We start from the raw sequence: 17208 nt of genomic DNA on the forward strand, positions 1-17208 counted from the left end.
CTACGTGACAGCAGTTTTATTAGTCCTCTGGAAATAATTTACTGCTCATAAAACTCTGATTCTATCAAAACTACAGCAAACAGCGCAATAAGTGAGACATCCCTGGAATTAGTTTCTCCACTAGATATGAGCAAATATTTCAATGTTGGGTTTGGATTACAATTGCCGAATTTGCAATATTCGCCGATTTATTCAATGAATATTCGCCGAACGCCATTCATGTCAATGGGAGGTAAAAACAAACGCATGCACAACACCTTATAAGGGCCCCAAATGCTGCCAAAACACATCAAATGAGGGACAGTCAGCAGGAAAGTGGCCTCAATTCACCCACAGTATAAATTGTATCATGGCACTGCAGCAATCAGCCAGGCATGAAGTATTGGGGTCCGGGACAGCATTTGCAGTTTTCAATTGAACGTCACAGTAAGACGAGGTGGGTGAGGGATCGGTGTAGGCCTCCTATCCTGGGAGCCCTGATACCACATGCAACACCTTAACCTGCTTTCATGCTGAGCCACACTTAGGTGAGACAAATATCAGTTTCGTAGACTACCATAGTCAGAACATTTTAAAGATAGTAACACGGGTAGTTAAGTCCAAGGGAGTGGAGGCCTTACGGTCTCAGAGGCCTACTGCTTCAGGCAACACGCATGGAACTTAGAAACAATGTTATCCACATCCTCCTCTGCTTTCTCCTCTTCTTCTGGGACCACCATCTCCTCCTGCAGGCTATTCAAAGTCTGCTCCAGCATATAGATGACCGGAATAGTGATGCTGATGACAGCATCTTCAGGGCTAACCATCTTAGTAGCCATTTTGAAACTGTGCACAAGGGTGCAGAGGTCCATAATCTGTGCTCACTCCATAAACGTGATGTGCGCCACAACTGTACTGCATTGGTCCAGGCTATACGACATTACACACTGTACCAGGGCTTGTTGCTGCGCCATAGTTGCTGCAACAGGTGCAGAGTGGAATTCCACCGTGTTGGCACATCGCATATCAACCTGTCAACTGACATATACAAAGACCTCCATATCAATGCAAGTCGATGACCTGAGTGGTGAGAACAGCAAAAATGAGCACACAGCTAATGTGCTTTCTGGAGCAGCTCACCCAGGCCAGGATAGTTGTGAAGAAAACACTGTACCACCAGGTTGAGGACTTGAGCCATGCAAGGCACATGTGTGAGCTTGCGTCACCGTAGGCCACCACTGGGTTTGCACTGTTATCGGACATGGTCTTCCCTGGATGCAGTTTCAAAGGAGACAGCCATTGATCAAACTCATAGTAATAAGTCACTTGGCACTCAAATGGTTTCTTTCAGATGAAAAAAGTGAACATCCCATTTATTTGTGCATCCAGTTCAAAGATTATTTAAACGTTTTCGGTCAAATCACAAGACCTTCATCAGAAATATCTTTAACAAAACTGGAAGCATAGGACAATGAGGTATATGAGCCTAGGCAACCCGGGATGGAAAGCGCACCTGGAGCGTCTCAGATCCTTGAAGGGAGAAGGAGGGCGTGTATCCGCCGCTGCATATGGCACTCATAGACGTCCGGTCTGTCACGCTGTGTGGAGCAGCCCCCGGGATTACTCCACACAGCGTGACAGACCGGACGTCTATGAGTGCCATATGCAGCGGCGGATACACGCCCTCCTTCTCCCTTCAAGGATCTGAGACGCTCCAGGTGCGCTTTCCATCCCGGGTTGCCTAGGCTCATATACCTCATTGTCCTATGCTTCCAGTTTTGTTAAAGATATTTCTGATGAAGGTCTTGTGATTTGACTGAAAACGTTTAAATAATCTTTGAACTGGATGCACAAATAAATGGGATGTTCACTTTTTTCATCTGAAAGAAACCATTTGAGTGCCAAGTGACTTATTACTATTGGATTGACGGGCTGGAAACCTGACTTGGGCACCACACAGGATCCTTGAGTGCCGTGTGTTTTGTCTTTAATTGATCAAACTCAGCCAGGAGAGCTGTCCACAACTCTTCAGCTGTATGACTGCGATCTTCAAGGCATATCAATTTTGTACTGCATGATTGCAGTGCAGTGAGCACTGGCTGGGCAGTACGGAGGTGGTGGGGATTCGCTCTCCACTGTTGGAACCCGTGTCTCATTAAGGCAGAGGTTGAGGGCACAGGTGAAGGTCCCAGAGGAGATAGAGGAGGAGGCAGAAGCAGTGGAGGAAATGTTAAATGTAGAAGTTTGTCCTGCAAGCCTTAGGGATTCAAAGACTTATGGAGCAGCGCCTGCTCAAACAGCCACCAGTCACCCAGTGCCCAGTCAGCGAGATGTAATGTCCTTGGTCATGCTTATTCGTCCCAGGGTCTGTGGTGAAATGCATCCTGACAGACAGAGATTTAGTCAAGGTGATGTTACCTTCGACATGCTGGTGTAGCGCAGGCACAGCTTTCTTAGAAAAGTAATGGCGACTGGGCAAGTGGTACTGGGGGACTGCGATGGCCATCAGTTTTTGGAAACTGACTGTATCTACCAGGCAGAAAGGCAGCATTTCTGTGGCCAACAGATTGGAGATGGTGGCGTTCAACTTCTTAGCTTTGTCATGCGTAGGAGGAAACAATCTTTTACGTGACTACAAGAGTGGAACCATAGGCTGGCTGCAGTACTAAGAGAGGGCGGAGTATGATGAACTGGACAAACTGCTGGACCGTAAGAGAGGTGCAGGCGGAGATGTTAGAGTGGATTGAGAAAGTTGAGGTGTGCCTGTTCTCTGAGATCGGTCCAAAGCAGCAGGCATGTCCGCTTTCGTTAGAGCTGAAAGCAGGCTCTCAGTCAGTGTGACTGGAGTGGGTAAAGAACCCGAGGATCTACAGTCGAATACCTGCATCTCAATAGTTAGCACTGTAACAGAGGAGGAGGAAGAAGCAGGAGATGCGATTGATAGGGTGGCTGATGCTTGTTGAGGTCCGCTGGTCTGAATTTTTGACAAATGGGAATCGCCCTTGGAGTCGCCCTCCTCCTCTTCCTGCCCTTACAGAACAGTACAGTCCACATGAGCCTCAGATATCTGAGTCTCATCAGGATCAACTTCCCCCAGAGGTTAACGTCTGATGACGAGGGTCAGGATAGTGTTTGGACCCTCTTTTGTCCTGCCCCGGGTCCAACTTAAAAACAATTTTGGACATCGGTGCAGATATCCTGCTCTTGACTCTGTGAAGCATTTGAGTACAATCCTGATGACTATGACATAGAATGTTCGAACAGCTCTCCAGACTCACCCATCTGTGGTTCCGTACAGTCAGTTGTATGGTTGGAGAGTTGGGACGTGGGAGGAAGCAAGGGGAATTTAGGTATCACCTCTGTGAACTGTACTGGGTGTGATGTTTAGGTGGAGGAAAAGGAGGAGAGGCCACTTGCAGCGGCACTTGCCATCCACTCTAGCACAGTCTCTTTCTCAGCCTCATCAACAAGGCGTACCGCTGTGCATCTGTCAAAGAAAGGTAGTGGAGTAGCCAGTTCAGTAACAGAAGTAGTCAGATGTCTTTGCATAGGTTGTGACGTTGCTGGTTCACTAGTGCGTTCACTAACCTTACCACCTACCCCACATAAACCTTGAACACCAAGCCTAATTCACCTTCCACCATGGCCTTGCTTTTTCCTAGGCATGTTGTTCAGATAGTGTGGTAGGAGCACAGTACTTGCAACAAAAAATTAGATTATAAATTCTGCACCACCTCAGCTAAATTAAATACAGTAAATTAAATAAAGTAAAGTAAATTACAAGGTGAAATATGGCGTACTGTGTTGCATTAGTCACAAAAGAAAGAACTGTTTGAGTGTGGATGAGGCCTGTATGACAAAGAAGATATGCTACAAATAATTTGAAAATCAGATCTCCCCTACTGTATGATTTTTTGGTGGCCTCTGGATCTGGTCTTCTTAACACTCTAGATGCTACAAACTATTTAAAAGTAAGATCCCCTACTGCATAACACTAGGAACAGATTTTTTTGGTGGCCTCTGGATCTGGTCTCCATAACACACTAGATGCTACAAACTACTTAAAAGTCAGGTCCCCTACTGTATGACACTAGGAAAAGAAATTTTTTGTGGCCTCTGGATCAGGCCTCTGTGGTGGGCCACTGGGAAGGCGCCAGATGTTGCAGAAGAGCCAGCTTGGGCATGTAGTCCAACTGGAAGCAAGTAATGATGTCACGGTAGCTGAAGTGGGTCGCTGGATCCCTCAATACATCCCTCGTGTCCACAACAATTGTCAATAGTGGGAGGTGGCACTTGTGGATGGTACAGGACCCCCAGAGGCAATCCTGTAACGGTGGTCTCTGGGTGCATGTTTTGGAGCACCCATAGTGTTTCTGCAATCTCAAGCAGCCATACACTTAGGTGAACTTGTTAACAACAATTTTACTGAAAGAGGTAACGGGATACAGTTTCTCTCTTAAAGGCAAAGTTTACAGTATATTGTGCATATGAAAGTAATGATTCTATCCTCAAAGATGAGAGGTTATGGTCTCGCAGGGTGGCTGGAGCAGAGTTCTCTTCACTTGCCATTAGAGGAAGTGTTATGCGCAGTCCAAGAAATATTACACTGATGGAGGGACCTTCACAGATTGTCTCTCTGTGGAAACACACTATAGTATGGAAATACTCACCATTCCCAATCGCAGGGGGTAGGTTAAACAAAGTTGGTGGCGTGGCAGCCACGTGGGTCTGGTCCTGGCTAGAAGCAAACAGTATAACCAGCTTGATCCGCCCAGAACTGGAAGTTACCTCAGGAAGTGTGAGAGTCATGAGCCAGGGGTTACCTCAGAAAGTCTGTGTGAGCCCTGAGCTGGGAGGCACCTCCCAGCCATTTCTATGGCAGCTTGTTGTGAGAATAATCACAAAGCTTTAATATACATATTGGCCAGTAGATGGCAGCAAAGCACACTTATGAGTTGTCGGTATACAATGCAATGTATTACATTTTCTAACTCACAGTGCCCGAGCTAATTCTGACACACTGGAACAAATCTACTGCCACACGACAACTGTTTCATTCAGAAGCAGTAGAACGGGTAACGGGATACCACACCTCTATAACACACTAGATGCAACAAACTATTTTAAAGTCAGGTCCCCTACTGCATGACACTAGGAACAGAAGGGTTTTTTTGTGGCCTCTGGATCAGGCCTCTATAACACATTAGATGCTTTAAACTATTTTAAAATCAGGTACTATACCGTATGACACTGGGAACAGAAGAATTTGTTTGTGGCGTCTGGATCAGGCATCTACAACACACTAGATGCTACAAACTATTAAAACTTAAAGTCCGGTCCCCTACAGTATGGCACTAGGAACAAAGACTTTTTTGTGGCCTCTGGATCAGGCCTCTATAACATACTAAAGTCAAGTCCCCTACTGTATGACACTAGAAACAGTAGAATTTTTTGGTGGCCTCTGGATCAGGCCTCTATAATACACTAGATGCTGCAAACTATTATTTTGTTTATGTGCGTTAGATTTGAAGACAGCTTAATTTCAACCCAACAAAATTACAAAATGTGATACGGCGAGCTGTCTAACTTTTTGCAACTGAAAAATTATAATTATTTTTAATGTGCATTAAGTCTGCAGATAGTTTTGTGGTGTCAAGACATTGTGGATGTTTCCTGCGCCCTGATTGGCTAGCCGCAATCTGCACACAGAAAGTTAAGAAAAAAAAAGTTTGCAAGAATGCTGCACCTCTGAGCTCTGCAAACCCCCTCCACTCATCAAGCACATGCAAAACGCACATGATACACCACCATTATCATGGCAAAAGTGCTGAAAATACTTTTGTGGCAACGCAAATATTTTCCCGCACTTTTTTACCAAATGTTAATGATTTTTTCTGATTTTATAAAATTTTGCTCGTGTTTTCGATAACAAATCCGAATGTGCTTTATTTGTGCCGAATTTACGTTCGGCAATCGTTTTGTCCGAACAAATTTGCTCATCACTAGTCTCCACCCCTACATAATTCTGCTCTCACATTGGGTGGCAAAAACGCTTTAAAGGTTTACAACTTTGGTTACAGTATGCTCTCTTAAAAAACATGTGTACTCTTTGTTCATTTAACGTGAATTACTTATGACACAGAAGTAAATGAGAAACGTGTATGTGAAATCAAGCACACGAGCTATGAATAGGTATGGTAGCCAGTAAGTGGTCACAGGATCAGTCAAAAAAAGTATCAAACAAGGAATCAGAAATATTTGCTGATATATAAAGATAATGATGTTGTAGACGCCACCGGCACACTATTAATCAAATAAGCAACAGAAATACAGTTGGTGTAAATTAGCTAACAAAAAAAATTGTTTTATAACACATAGTGTTTTTCTAAAGATACAGTAATTAAGTCTGGAGATGTCTTGCTTACCTTAAGCCATAGAGAACTGTCCCATCTGGGTGAAGTCTGATCATCCGATTTTTTACAGTAACACCGTGTACAAAAGACTTTTTGTCATTCAGAAAATAAGTGTCAGGAACCCACAGCTGATCTGCCACTCGGTTGTCAAGTGTGAGGTTGAGGGGGATTCCTGTATAAGCTAGTCTCTTGTCCCTCCAGTATTGCTGAAAATACATTGTCAAAGTATAATCCTGTAAAGAGAAAAGACGGAACATTTAATACATCCTTAAAATGAATTTTTATATTTCGTAATAGTAATCCCAGTCTGCATCCCATACTTTATGTCAGTATTTTAATGCAGACTTTTAATTTAGCATACAATGTACAATGTGATATTGTAAATTACTGTATACTATGCAGTTTTCTTATTGACTATTGTTGATAAGTTCCCACGATGAGTTTTTGACGCCGCGTATTTTTGCTGCACAAAAAAGGCAGCATCTTGCATTACCAGTAAAGTGAATGTGATTTACTGACATCTCTGAATTTTATGTCTGGATTTTCTCCATAGAATATCAATAAATGCAGAAAATCTGAAAGTAAAAAAAGTTTTTAGTGCTTTTCCGCTGATGAAACTCTCAAAATAAGCATGTATAAACATGACTATATCAATAAACCTTTATCTATGTCAAATACCAGTAACTATCAAAAACAGAGGCAGTTTAATAAAACATGACGGAAAATGTAAAAAAAAAAGTACAAATAAATGTAAAAAAATGAAAAAAGAAAGAAACTGTAGAAAACAGAAAATAAAACAAAAACTGTTTTCTACAGTTTCTTTTCTTTTTTCATTTTTTGGACATTTTCTTTGATCTTGATATACCTATAAGGGTGTTGAAATATTAAAATGTTGATTTTTTTTTCATTCTATCTTTTTAACCCATTATCTACAAATGTCCTTTTTTTGGGACGCCTAATCTTTAGCTTCTAGCAACTAAGATTTTATAATTTTTATAATTAGGTCCAATTTTTTGTGTTGTGTTTGTAAAATGAATGTTTTCAAAATAGGAAATCATGTCATTGTCATTTTTAAATGAATATTGGGATGCCCTTTTCTGCAAAAACCGTACTTGTAAAAATTTTAATTTGGCAAGTAATGGGTTAACATACATTGTTATCCATTGTATTATGCACCAACCCTATGAACTTTGACACTGTTCTGACGTGATTATCTCTTGGCGCCTGATTTGAATGTCTACATCTATATAAACGGTATGTAAGGATATTGAACACTTATGCATCTCCTGAGGAAGAAGTTATGTGAACTTCGAAACACGTTGAGAGAATAGTGAATAAAATACCAATTTCTTTATCCATATACTGGGATTGTGATTTCTACAGCAGCGCGGTCAATATCCACCTTTCCTTCTATCTGCTAAAGAGTCCTGGAGTTCATGGGACAACTAAAACTATAGCTGAAGCTCTGAGATAAAATTACTCCCATAACTTATTTCCCAGTAATACCTGAAAACAGTTTCTATTTCAGGAAAAAATATAAAATTCACCGAAACAGACCAAAAAAACAATAAATATAATTTACTCCATTGTAACCTCCAAACATAAAAATTGTCAGGCTATTTAGACTCTAAAGTCATCTGCTCAATAGGAAGATAAATCAATCAGAGGTTTATAAGAAACAAGCAAGCAAACAAAGAAACATATTGGAATTCACTTACTAAGAATACAAGTGTAATCCCATGGGAAATAAATATCGCCTGTATAATCTTGTTAGTGGCAATGGCTAGTACACTTTTATTGGGAATGTTACAATGTCACCAGTTTTAATATAAATTGTTAAATCATCTAAAGCAATAGTAACTGCAAGAGAGAAAGTTCATGATGATCTGTAGCATGTCTGCCTGTTCTTAAATGTACGGCACAACATTTGCTGTAATGGTAATTAACCACACAAAGATTCAGAATAAGGAGCACTGTAATGTGCTTATGAAAAAAGAAACATCACAAAGCCTGGGAGGTAAATTGTTTTATTGTTCTCTATGAGCGAGACTTAGAACAAATGAAAATTACAGTTTATTTTTCAAATGCTTATTAGTAATTTCCATTATTCAAAGAATTTAAAGAGTACTTCTCACCTCCTTGTGACTGACATTTTTATTAAAAAGAAACACGAAGTAGCCCAAGGCTAGTCCTTTAAAAATAGATAATTATATAAAAAAGTACTAAACTAACACAACTGTCTGTCTGCAGTCTGTAAAGGACTGGGGTATGAACTTCTGCCGTTAAGGGTTGTGGGAGGGCATGACACGTTTTGGGACCGCAAAACACTCAAATGCAGCTTTTAGTAATAAAATGCAAGAGTGCACTTTTGATTATAGGAGCACTATCTGCATTATTAAAATGGCAGGTGCTTGCTGTAAGTGCTGTAATAATGGTACCGATAAGTAGCTGCTGTTTTCATGATGAAAGCAACATTATTAGTACTTAAATGTGGAATAACGTAAAAGATCTCACTTTCTGAGACTAAAGGCTATCATGGAAAGTTTTGCCAAGCTGCCATGTCTGCTGGCATCCCACATCTGGAGAGATTTATTTTTGTTTAAAGAGCCCAAGATTCTGCTCCTTACGTTTTACCTAAGTATGCTTAAAAAGTTTTGTGTCCTGCTTATAAATAGGCAAAATTGTAAAGTGCTTGTAAAAATGAGCAACTTTCCAATTCACTCCATATTGAAATAACTTCCCATTCTCAACAATGGAGTCATTTGTAAATGTATAGTGTACAGCTTATTGCATAGGTTGCTGAGAACCATACAGTCCCACAATGACCAGTTTCCATGGGCACTTAGTGTAAGCTAGGCTCTGTGCTTTACACCCTCCAGACACCACTGTGAAACTGGCAGGATCGCTGGGAGAGCACACAGTTGGTCTGAACTGTTGAGCTCCAGGAGTACAGCATCCTTGGCAAAGTAGGGATCCAGGAGTGATGAGCTCCTGAAGATACCAACCTGAGAAAATCCTTTTAAGTGCTACAATAATACTACATAAGAATGCAGTCGATTATTGCCTACTTTAAGAAGAAAATGGCAACCAAAAACACCATTCCCCATCCCTCTTCACTAAAATACCACTTTGAGGGTCTTGCCTGGCCTTGGGAAGACATCTGCTTGATGTTGAAATGCCATTATTCTTTTTATAAATTCTTATCAAGATATTACCTGCCTGACTGTTGCACAAAAAGCTCTCCAGAACCAGGAGTGGCGGACGGGGCCAACAAATGAGTTTAATTAATCTCTGCCTTCCAACTCCAAGGATACCACAGAAACCACAATGCCCTTAGGATAAATGGAGGATGGAAGTTCTGAGGGTGAAACTGAATCAAAAATATATGACAGTGTGTCAGACTTCACATTCTTAGACCTTGGCCTAAATATGATATAGAACTTGAATATAGAGAAAAATAAAGCCCATCTGGCCTGTCTAGGGGTTAACCGTTTAGACGATTCAATATAAGCTAAATTCTTATGATCAGTGACTACAGTAATTTGATGGACTGCCTTCAGGGATTCAGACAGACCTCTACAGTCAGTTATGAAACTGTGACACTCAGCGTAGATTGACTCTATTCCCGGAGGAGAAGAGCCAGGGTTTTCTATGGAGAAGTGGAAGTTGGCGCCACAAATTCCCCGTAGACTGATAAGGAGAGAACCCATAAGGGAATTGAACCCTGAAAAATCCTTGAAACAAGGACACAATGTGAAAAGTGACAAAAAGAGAAATAATCAAAATAAATAGTGAAAGTGTAACAATGATTGTACATTCAGCTGGGAAATGTATATTTTCTCCATTTTCTCCAAATACTCTGGAAAAAGAATGTGTGAAAAAGAGAATAAACCTCATGAAGGCTCTCCCACCTGAGGGCTTATTCCCAAATTCAAGGTTTGCTGTTGTTACGATGCTGTGTAATTATGCAGTGTCAAAAAAGCACCAGTAAGATGTTACAGCATAGGGGATGGGATTTCTAGAAATCCCATATCCACTATGCATTTATGTGCACCTGCGGATCACCCGTGGAAACTGACATCCGACGCGTCTTTCAGCATGTCAATTTCTCTTGCGGATATGCATGCGCATTTTCAATATAGACTGGCATTAATGAAGAAAATCCGCATGTGTAAAAAACGTAAATGAGTGTCCACTAATTTGCATAATAAGTGCAAAAATGACACAGACATTCAGCAGCATCAAAACCGCAGCAGATCCTGAACGTGGGAACGCACCCTGAGTATACCATTCCTTGGGCTCTTCTGCATTTAACCTTGAGAAACTTTTATACAGCTTTTAATCATTGGCAGCAAGGTAGCTCAGTGGTTAGCACTGCAGCCTGAAAGTGCTGGGATCCTGAGTTCAAATCCCACCAAGGACAACATCTGTAAGGAGTTTTAATGTTCTCCCTGGGTTTGCCTGGATTTCCTCCTACACTGCAGATTGTGAGCCCCAATGGGGACAGTGACCATAATGTCTGTAAATAAATTCATATGCTTTAAAACATGTACACAAAAAAGGTCTCAAATAAACAACAAAGTGCAAGCACCATCATAACTACTTGCACTTAAATCAACAGTCATACAAGACCCCTCTTACTGTCTTTGGTAATATACCTCCATCAGGCCTATAAGAATGCATACCTAGGGAATAACGATGGTGCCTGCCCACCCAGGGAAATCTGGAATGACATATCTCCTCACCAAACTAGGACCAAATGGGGTTGTCTGTTATGATCTGGTGACCTTGGAGCCGCATGAAAACTTTCTCTGGAGTCGGTGGAACCTATACTGACCGCAAATCCTGAACTAACACCGCAACTAGAAGTAGCCGTGGGGTGTGCCTAACAAACCCTAGACACCTACTACCACCGGAGGGAACCCAAAAGCAGAATTCTCAACAGTACCCTCCCATTGAGGAGGGGTCACGGAACCCTCACCAGCGCCCCCAGGCCGATCAGGACAAGCCAGATGAAAGGCACGGACCAGATCAGCAGCATGGACATCAGAAGCAAAAACCCAAGAATTATCCTCCTGGCCATAACCCTTCCATTTGACAAGGTACTGAAGCCTCCGCCTCGAAAAATGAGAATCCAAAATCTTCTCAACCACATACTCCAACTCCCCATCAACCAAAACAGGGGCTGGAGGATCAACAGAGGGAACAACGGGCACCACATATTTCCGCAATAAAGATCTATGGAAGACATTATGGATAGCAAAAGAGGCCGGAAGCGCCAATCGAAAAGACACCGGATTAATAATCTCAGAAATCCTATAAGGACCAATAAACCGAGGCTTAAACTTAGGGGAAGAAACCTTCATAGGAACATGACGGGAAGACAACCAAACCAAATCCCCAACCCGAAGCCGGGAACCAACACACCGACGACGGTTAGCAAAACGTTGAGCCTCCTCCTGAGAAAACACCAAATTGTCCACCACATGAGCCCAAATCTGCTGCAACCTGTCAACCACAGAATCCACACCAGGACAGTCAGAAGGCTCAACCTGCCCAGAAGAAAAACGAGGATGAAAACCAAAATTACAAAAAAAAAGGCAAAACTAAAGTAGCCGAACTAGCCCGATTATTAAGGGCAAACTCGGCCAATGGCAAAAAGGCCACCCAATCATCCTGATCGGCAGACACAAAGCATCTCAAATAAGTCTCCAAAGTCTGATTAGTTCGCTCTGTCTGGCCATTTGTCTGAGGATGAAATGCAGAAGAAAAAGACAAATCAATGCCCAGCCTAGCACAAAAGGCCCGCCAAAACCTAGAAACAAACTGGGAACCTCTGTCGGACACAATATTCTCCGGAATACCATGCAAACGAACCACATGCTGAAAAAACAACGGAACCAACTCTGAAGAGGAAGGCAATTTAGGCAAAGGCACCAAATGAACCATCTTAGAAAACCGGTCACAAACAACCCAGATAACCGACTTCCTCTGGGAAACCGGAAGATCAGAAATAAAATCCATAGAAATATGCGTCCAGGCCGCCCCCTGAGGAAGGAAGCCTAGTGCTTCCGAAACGCGCGTCGGGGAGGGCTGAGGTCCACACGTGCTTGGTTCACATACCTCTGGGTAGGTAACGCTGACATGCGGTCACTATACTCTAGCTATACTGCGCATTTGCGCTTGTGATATGTTTTTAGCATATGCGGTTACCATACTTTAGCTATATTGCGCATTTGCGCTTGTGATGTGTTCGCAGCATATGTGGTCCCTCATCTGTGATGTGTTTTTTCACCACCTACTTCTGTCATGCCCGTTTTGTACTTTGGTATATGTGGTTTTAATCAATAAAGATATTCTGATTTTTCATTAGTTTGTGCTATTCATGGACTTTTTCCACCAATTTGTTTGTGGTTCTATTAGTGTTTTTCGGTGGGTCCGGATTTGTCCCATGATTTGGGTGTGAATGCCTTCTATTTACTACACTGGTAGTTATTTTATGGTACCATGTGGCATTCCTCCCATTGTGTGCGTTTATCTGTTTATTATTCCCCTTAATCCTAGCAAACAAATCGGAAAGCAAAGGTAAAGGGTATTGAAACTTGACCGTGATCTTATTCAAGAGGCGATAATCAATACAAGGTCTCAAGGAGCCATCCTTCTTAGCAACAAAAAAAAACCTGCTCCCAACAGTGAAGAAGATGGCCGAATATGCCCTTTCTCCAAAGACTCCTTAACATAACTCCGCATGGTGGTATGTTCAGGCACAGACAGGTTGAAAAGTCGGCCTTTAGGAAACTTACTGCCTGGAATCAAGTCAATCGCACAATCACAGTCCCTGTGCGGTGGAAGGGAACTGGACTTGGGCTCATCGAATACATCCTGAAAATCAGACAAAAATTCTGGAATTTCAGAAGAGGAAGAAGAGGAGATTGACATCAAAGGAACATCATTATGAACCCCCTGACAACCCCAACTAGTCACAGACATAGATTTCCAATCCAACACAGGATTATGTACCTGCAACCATGGGAAACCCAGCACGATAACATCATGCAAATTATGCAACACCAGAAATCGACGATCTTCCTGATGGGCTGGCGCCATGTGCATGGTCACCTGTGTCCAAAACTGGGGCTTATTTTTAGCCAAAGGTGTAGCATCAATCCCCCTTAAAGGAATAGGGTTCTGCAAAGGCTGCAAGGGAAAACCACAACGCCTGGCAAACTCAAAATCCATTAAGTTCAAGGCGGCGCCTGAATCCACAAACGCCATGACAGAAAATGTTGACAATGAGCAGATCAAGGACACCGATAACAGAAATTTAGGTTGTACAGTACTGATAGTAAATGAACTAGCGATCCTTTTTGTCTGCTTAGGGCAGACTGAAATGACATGAGAAGCGTCGCCACAATAATAACACAACCTATTCTGATGTCTGAATCCTTGTCGTTCCGTTCTAGACAAAATCCTATCACACTGCATTGGCTCAGGACTTTGCTCTAAGGGCGACGCCACACGCGCACAGTTTGACGCTCCCGCAAGCGTCGATCAATCTGAATGGCCAGAGACATAGAATCACTCAGACCGGAAGGCGTGGGAAACCCCACCATAACATCTTTAACGGATTCAGATAGACCCTTTCTGAAAATTGCCGCCAAAGCATCATCATTCCATTTAGTCAACACAGACCATTTTCTAAATTTCTGACAATACAATTCTGCCGCCTCTTGACCCTGAGACAGGGCCAACAAGGTTTTCTCCACTTGATCCACAGAATTAGGTTCATCATATAATAATCCTAAAGCCTGAAAAAAGGAATCTACATTAAGCAAGGCCGGATTCCCAGATTCCAGGGAAAATGCCCAATCCTGTGGATCGCCACGCAGCAGGGAGATGACAATTTTAACCTGCTGAATGGAATCACCGGAGGATCGTGGTCTCAGAGCAAAAAAACAGTTTACAATTGTTTTTAAAACCCAAAAATTTGGACCTATCACCAAAAAACAAATCAGGAGTAGGAATCTTCAGCTCTAAAGCAGGAGTCTGAACAATATAATCAGAAATACCCTGTACCCTAGCAGCAAGCTGGTCTACACGAGAAGCTAATTCCTGAACATCCATGCTGGCACAAGACTCCTCAGCCACCCATAAATAAAGAGGGAAGAAAAGACAGAACAGAGTGCAGAAAAAAAATGGCTCAACACCTTTCTTCCCTTCTTCTGAGATGCATTTAACTCATTATGGGCCAGTTGTACTGTTATGATCTGGTGACCTTGGAGCCGCATGAAAACTTTCTCTGGAGTCGGTGGAACCTATACTGACCGCAAATCCTGAACTAACACCGCAACTAGAAGTAGTCGTGGTGTGTACCTAACAAACCCTAGACACCTACTACCACCGGAGGGAACCCAAAAGCAGAATTCACAACAGTTGTCCAATCTAACATTATAAGTCTGCAATCACTCTGTACGACTGCAGACTTATGAATCCCCCAGCGTCCGCTCTGTATGCTGCGAGGAGTCACCGTTTTCTGAGATGGGAACGGCAATGATATATGAGATATAAATACTCCTGGCCATATCTCAAAAAGTCTACGCGACCTCACTTCATAAACATGTCTGGAGTGTGGCTGTGCCAACAAGACAACTGTGTGGATGGCCGCTTAACTAGACAGGGGTCGACCTAGCTGAAAACAATGTAAGGAACTAGTCGAGTTCTGACCAGAAGTTTGCATATCAAATATGCATCTGTCAGTTATAATATATAATAATAATTTTTATTTATATAGCGCCAACATATTCCGCAGCGCTTTACAACTTATAGAGGGGACTTGTACAGACAATAGATATTACAGCATAACAGAAATCACAGTTCAAAACAGATACCAGGAGGAATGAGGGCCCTGCTCGCAAGCTTACAAACTATGAGGAAAAGGGGAGACACGAGAGGTGGATGGTGACAATTGCTTTAGTTATTTGGACCAGCCATAGTGTAAGGCTCGGGTGTTCATGTAAAGCTGCATGAACCAGTTAACAGCCTAAGTATGTAGCAGTACAGACACAGAGTGCTATTAACTGCATAAAGTGTATGAGAACACGATGCAAGGAACCTGATTATGTGTTTGTTTGTTTTTTCTATTTTTAATAGGCCACACAGGGATAGTTAGTTTAATGCGTTGAGGCGGTAGGCCAGTCTGAACAAATGCGTTTTTAGGGCACGCTTAAAACTGTGGGGATTGGGGATTAATCGTATTAACCTAGGTAGTGCATTTCCGGCTCATAGATAGAGCAACTGCAGACTTATCATTTTAGACTGGGTAAACCTCTTTAAAGGGGTTATCCAGTGATAAAAAGGTGATCAGTAACACACCTATCCACAGAAGTAGGGTTTTGACCACTAGGGACTGCATCGAATGGAGAACTTTTATATGCCCATTGAAATGGAGTGGCAGTGTGCTTGCTAGTCTGCTGTTCTATTCATTCCCCATAGGAATGCTGAGCGCTGTGCTGGAATTTTTATGGCAGGCCCATACAGAAAGAATGAAGTAGAAATGGAGTGTCTGATCTACAGCTACATTTTATAATGGGGATAAAAGTTCCCTGATGGGGATACAAATTCACTGGTCTGACAATCAGTCAGGTACTGGTAGATTAAACATGTGGACAGATGATAACTTGTTTGCACTGGACAATTGCATGTCCTAATATGTAAGAATTTGTGTGCTTAGCTTAACTCCAGTCCTCTATATTTTGCTACTCGTTGCCGGCAGGGTTGATGGAAATTTGTTTACAACACTAGTTATGCCACCCAGTATGCCGGCATTACTGTCTCTTGTAGAGAATGGGAGACAATATCATGAGTCTACTAAAGGGCTAACATTTTTCATGTAGGGTTTTATAGAGCTAATTACCTGGCCTGTACCCAATTTACCTAGAAAACGAGAATCACTCACAGACACCTTTATCATAACCCAATCCTAAAGACCGCACTTAATGTTCATACATCTGGAACTGGACATCCTGGGTGAGCCGACTGCATTATTTAACTGATTAAAGCTGCTTTCATGGCATATCACCAGGGACTCTGAGTTGGGTTTGGTTTAAGTGCAGGAGGTGATGATGCTACTTACAAATTGTCTTTTGTTTGAGACATTAATACTTTTTTCTGCTATACTCTATTGATTATCGGTGTTGAACTTGCAACATTGGCCCCACGGAAAGGGTGCCAGTCACATTTTGAAAATGATCTTGTTATAAAAATGGCAGTCTTGAGGGTAATGGGTATTTTTCAGTTCTCTCCATCCAAGCGCTATATTTAAACCACAAAACATGTAATCAAGCAATTTACTTGGCTGACTTTATGAGTTCCAAAGACATTGAATAAAGCAGCAGAGAATATGGTCAATTACTACTGCATTCAAACATGGTGTCTCGTGAAGACATGAATTAGAATCACCATCATTTTGTGGACGACAGATTTAGATTCAGTGAAAACCAATCCACTCCAAGTATCCTAACCAAAGAAGAGAGGCAGCAACTTGTGGCTATGAGGAGAGCTCCATGGACTTAAAAAATCTTATTTATTGGTTCATGTTAAAATTCCTAATAAAATCGATATCGTCTAAGAACAATAAAATACACTGTTAATTACTGGCGAGCCGGACTTTGCTTCTTCACCTGAGGGCTACGCCTTGTCAAACCTCCCAGTTACACCCCTGATTAAAGGAGGCTTAAGAAATGTAATGTACAAATCATAACAATAAGATCTCTTAAGGTTTCCTGCACAATAATCAGAATAGAAAGCGATCAAAAAA

At 42.0% G+C, this 17208-nt stretch overlaps 1 protein-coding gene across 2 annotated transcripts in view; it reads right to left on the bottom strand.

The window, feature by feature from the left end:
- The window catches only part of GABRB3 (gamma-aminobutyric acid type A receptor subunit beta3), an 820257-nt gene that overhangs the window by 150095 nt on the left and 652954 nt on the right, over nucleotides 1–17208 (bottom strand). For both annotated transcript variants that reach the window (XM_077296875.1, XM_077296874.1), the window contains one exon: nucleotides 6405–6625. In XM_077296875.1, coding sequence (XP_077152990.1) covers nucleotides 6405–6625 — 221 coding nt within the window. The remainder of the gene's footprint in view (nucleotides 1–6404; nucleotides 6626–17208) is intronic.

The sequence above is a fragment of the Ranitomeya variabilis genome, chromosome 3 (genome assembly GCF_051348905.1).
Source record: "Ranitomeya variabilis isolate aRanVar5 chromosome 3, aRanVar5.hap1, whole genome shotgun sequence".
In the NCBI taxonomy this organism is placed as follows: domain Eukaryota; kingdom Metazoa; phylum Chordata; class Amphibia; order Anura; family Dendrobatidae; genus Ranitomeya; species Ranitomeya variabilis.